Genomic DNA, 4555 nt, shown 5'->3' with positions numbered 1-4555 from the left:
GGGGGGGAAGGCTCTAGCCACAAGAGGCCTCAGTCGCTCCTCTTGCCCCCAGGCCAGCGGTTCCACTGCGGAGGGAAGAAGAAGAGGAGGTGGGTATTGCACAGTTTTAAGGCAGCCTCCTCTCTCCTCCCCATCCTAGTCCTGCCAGCGGAAAAGGCTGGAGTCTCGGCTCGTACTCCCTCCCAGTTCAGCCACATCGCCTAGCATAACACATCTCCCCTTGCTTTTCACTCCACAGACAAGGAAACGAGGAAGACCTGTAGCTGCAGGTAGGTTGCGGGAGGACACACCCAGCTGGCAGCCAGGCTCCCTGGGTCTGCCTGGGCTGGGCAGCGGTGCTTCGAGGGAAGTACCTACGTGGTACACCAGGCTTCAGGGAAGTACCTACGTGGGGGTCTGTCTGGGGAGGAGAGGGGCTAGGGCACGCTGGCCTCTGTGGCCATGTAACCCTCCCGTTCTGTCTGATTTCAGAGCTGCCATGCTGCCATGGAAGCAGAGCTTCCTCCAAAGCAGCGAAGTCATTGCCAAGGGCCACCCCTTACCCCGCTCCAGTGGCTCCATTACCCTGCTCACCCCAGACGAGGCCAGGACGCAAATTGCCCTCGTGCTTTTCCCTCTGTTAGATGCAGCAAGAGTTTCTTGGCTAATAAAGTTCAAGCTGAGAGAGGTTAAACTTTGTGCCCGAGGCATCTGAATCGCCCACTGTCCTGGCCCGGCACCAATGACCTTTCTGCCCTGCAGACATCTTCCAACACAGACCCAGGAAGGGTTTCTGCTGGCTCCTCCGCACACCCGCGGCACGGAGCAGCTGGCCGCCTCCGCTCTGGGTTTGCACCAGGGCTTGCAGAGGGAGGGACGTTCCTGCTCTCAGCCACCCTGGCTGCTTTGAGGAAACATCCCTCTCGGCCGGCACAAATGCTGGCTGCAGGTGCCCAAATCCTGAGGCAAATGCCCTTCCCCTGGGCTACACGGTGAGGGGTTTGGAGTGCTACCCCATGCTGTGCAGGCTGCAGGCCAGGTCAGATGCAGAAGCGAGTGTGTGCTGTTCGCAGGGGGCCATTTTCATGCTTGCTTTCTGGGAGTGCTTGATCCGGGCATCCTTCCTGGGCAAGGACGGGGCTGGGATGGTGCATCCAGCTCCTCGGTTTCGCTGCCTCTCTCCTCTTTGGATACAGATGGCAGCAAAAAGGAAGAAAACTCTCCTGCAATTGGGCAGTGAGCGAGGAGGGAGCTTTGCTCCCGGTGCCTGCCTGCAGGTGAGTTGGACCGACACGGACATCTAGTGACCAGGCAGCGGCCCCACTGATGGCTCTGCTGCCAGCTTCCGAAACCACTGCCCCCCAGCACCCACGAGCCCTTCCCTTGCAGGCTCTAGGGCTCAAGGTGTGCATCGGGTCACCCTAAGCAACCAGAGAAATAGCTTGCAGCAACGGAGGCAGCGGGGAGCTCGCTCCCAGCTCCAGCAGTATGCGGGGGGTGCTTTGCCAGGTAACGCTGCAGGTGGGGAACGCTGCAGGTGAGGACCAGCAGAATGTGGTGCTCTGTGGGCAGCGGGGCAGGAGCCTTTGCTCCTCCATGCCCGCAGTCCTGCGTGGGCACCCATTCTGCTAGCAGTGCCATGGGAGCGGGGAGTCCGTGGGGGCCTGGCCAGTGGCGGTGGAGGGGCCAGTAAGGGTCCTTGCCCAGCTCGGGCTGGTTCCCCTCATCACCTGCAGCCCCGCGGGGTTTGGGCGTGCACCGCATTGCGTTCTGGAAGCCTGAGCGTCCCAGCACTGCTGGCGGAGGAGAAACCAGCTCGCCTGCTGTTTGGGCCTCAATTGAGGTCAGACATTGACAGTGAAATAGGATTAGCTGAGGGAAGGTTATTAGACAAAATCCGTGCAATTTGTCTAATCGGAGGTGCTTATTTAACGTGGTAAGGAGATTATTTTGAAATAGAATTTTGACTTGACACTGACCCACTAATAAAGCCTCGTGGCAGCTTTGCACAGCTCGAATGGGAACCAGAGGCCTTCAGTGGAGGGAGAAGAGTACCTGTTTAGCAGCATAGACAAGCCGAAAGGTTTGCTCGCAGCAGAGCTGGCCCTGCCCTCCCCCTGCTCCGACCTCCCAGTCCTCACCGGCAAGGCGTGTGGCATGGTTGTGGTGCCCTAAAGAAGGAGCTAAAGGGCCCAGCAGCCGGGAAGGCAGCCGGTGTATGAGACGAGCCCGTCCTCAGCAGGGTCCCACATCCCTGAGGCCCAGGGCTCCCGGGGCTCCCTGTCCTCCCCAGCGCCGGGCCGGGCCAGGGCTCAGGGCACAGGCGTGCCCTTCAGGGTGCACGTCCCCTGGCACCGGCCCCCCGGAAAGCCCCGCAGACAGAACCCCTGCAGCTCGAAGGCAGGAGATTAAGGGGAGCGAAAAGCCATGTCTGGCTCCCTGCGCAGGGGGATCTCTGTCTCGGCACCAGATGGCATTAATAGCATTATTCTGCATGGCTCGCAGACACCCGCATGTGCACGCACGCTTGCGCAGCCCTTTGCACCCCTGGCTGGGGCCTGGGGGCCGTGCCACAGGTTGGGGGATGCTGACGGGGTGTGCGGCGGCAGAGCGGGAGGCACTGCCGGCACCTCAAGGCTTGCACCGGGGGTTACATTTGGAAGGCAGGCTATTATCAGAGCTAAACTGCGAGCAGCCTGGCTCTGTGCCCCTCCAGGATGGAGGCGGGGAACCAGGGCCGGGGGAAAGGCATAAGCAAAGTATATGATGCATGGTAAATGTGGCCTCCCTGGGCCAGGGGCGGGGGTGCTGCCAGTGGCCCCTGCTCGCCGGGCCGGCACACAGGTGTGAGCCGCCTCTGAGGCAGGGCTCTCTGCTCCTCTCCGTGTCTTCACGGTCCTCGGCTTTGGAGGTTGAGCCCAGGAGCTATGGGAGCAGGAAGACCACAGGAAAAGGCCGCCATGTCTCCGCTCGGCTGCCTTTCTCCTGCTGCTGCCCCGGTGAGAGGCTCCTGCTCTCCCCAGGGCTTGGGCAGGGGGAGTTGTGGGCTCCGTCGGATGGTGCCCCACGGGACAAGCTCCAGCCCCACAGTCCTTTCCCTGCACCCGCGGCCCTGCGGGTCAGCTGGGAGCTGCGGCCTCGGTGAGGACACGTTCGCCTTCTCCCCTGAAGCAGGCAATCTTGGAGGATTTCTCTCACAGTCCCTTGAGCCATTAATCTTCTCAAAGTAAATCTTTTTGGTGACACAAAGGGGATTGGGTAAGTAATACAGCGGACAACTGGAGTGTCCTTTTCCTCTGGGAAGCCTTCCAGTTCTGAACAGCTTCCCCCTGGCACTGGCTATTCCCTGTTTGCTTTGCCAGTCCCTGGACGGACAGGTACGAGGGAGAGGGGCTCCGACCGGCTGTGGCTCGGCCAGCTTCTGTGCTTAATCCATGGCTGAACGTGAGGAGATGAGGCACCGGGGCAGGAACAGGAGGAGCAGCGGCCAGGGAGGCTGGCTGCTTAGCTCGCCCAGCCTGGAGGCCACCAGTACTGCTCCGCCATCTCCGTCATGCCAGGGATGCATGCAAAATGTCTCCTCATCATTAGTTAAAACAGGAGAGCAGCAAATGGTGACTAATGGAGCCAAAGAGGAACACTTGACAACACGAGAGACGGGGCTGGGCTGGCAGGGAGCCAGCCACACGCCTCGTTCTCCCTTTGTTCTGCTCCTGAAAAGGCAGCGCATCCATCAACAGCAACGCGTCTGCCAAAACAGCAGCGTTCCGTGGTCTGAAATTATCTCCCCGACCAAAGTAAATAACATTTCGGCCCTCATTTCCACGTTGCAGGTGCCCCAAAGCAGTGGTTTTCAGAAAACACCTGCTCACGCCAAGCCGGGCCCGCAGAGCAGCCCTGCGGCAGCGATGCCGTGTGAACGCAGCCCCACAGCTCGGCTTCAGCGGCGTGAGCCCGGCAATGGATGGGCCGGCTCCTTGCGGCCGCTTTCGTGGCGGACTGAAGCTGCGAAGCGAAGAAGTGTCCTCGTGAAGCCGGTGCCTTGGCCCTGCTAAAACTTTGCCGAGCCACTGGTGACTCTCCAGGCTCGCCCTGGAGCCGGCGAGGACCGGAACCCTGCTCACCCCCTCCTTGTAGGGGGGCTTCCCTCCGCCGGGCCTGAGCTGCACCTCCCGCACCCTCACCTCTGAACTACCGCCCAGGGAGCGGAGCACAAGCCCTGCCTCAAGCCCCGGGCACCGCGGCCAGGCTGCCGCCGCGGTCCCCGGGAGAAGCGGGGCCGCGCTTCCCCGCTCCGCGCCGCGACAACACTAGGGGGAAGCAAAAATCAAGCTTCTGCCCTGGAAAGCGGCTTCCCGGCGAGGCGGGAGCCCCGTCCGGCCCCGGGGGGGACGGGACCCGGCGCCCTTCACAAGCCACGGGGCGGGGGGGGAACCTTCCGGAGCGGCAGCGCCAGGGAGCCGAGGGGCTCGGGGAGGGATCCCGTTTCCGGGCACGCCGGCCCCCTCCGCCCGGCCGCAAGCCCCTCGCCGCCTCCGGGCCGTCGATCCTCCCGCGGCAGCCGCTCCCTCCCCGC

The 4555-nt window shown here is 62.3% G+C and overlaps 1 protein-coding gene across 1 annotated transcript in view; it reads left to right on the top strand.

Moving 5' to 3' along the window:
* FXYD2 (FXYD domain containing ion transport regulator 2) overlaps positions 1–562 on the top strand; it is a 2383-nt gene extending 1821 nt beyond the window's left edge. Inside the window, exons 4-6 of the mRNA XM_010575094.1 lie at positions 53–89; positions 239–269; positions 472–562. Of these exons, the coding sequence (XP_010573396.1) occupies positions 53–89; positions 239–263 (62 nt within the window). The 3' untranslated portion in view covers positions 264–269; positions 472–562. The remainder of the gene's footprint in view (positions 1–52; positions 90–238; positions 270–471) is intronic.
* Positions 563–4555: the final 3993 nt, after the last annotated feature.

This window comes from Haliaeetus leucocephalus, unplaced genomic scaffold (assembly GCF_000737465.1).
Source record: "Haliaeetus leucocephalus isolate CR32 unplaced genomic scaffold, Haliaeetus_leucocephalus-4.0 Scaffold450, whole genome shotgun sequence".
Taxonomy (NCBI): domain Eukaryota; kingdom Metazoa; phylum Chordata; class Aves; order Accipitriformes; family Accipitridae; genus Haliaeetus; species Haliaeetus leucocephalus.
This window is presented reverse-complemented; position numbering and strand designations above follow the sequence as displayed.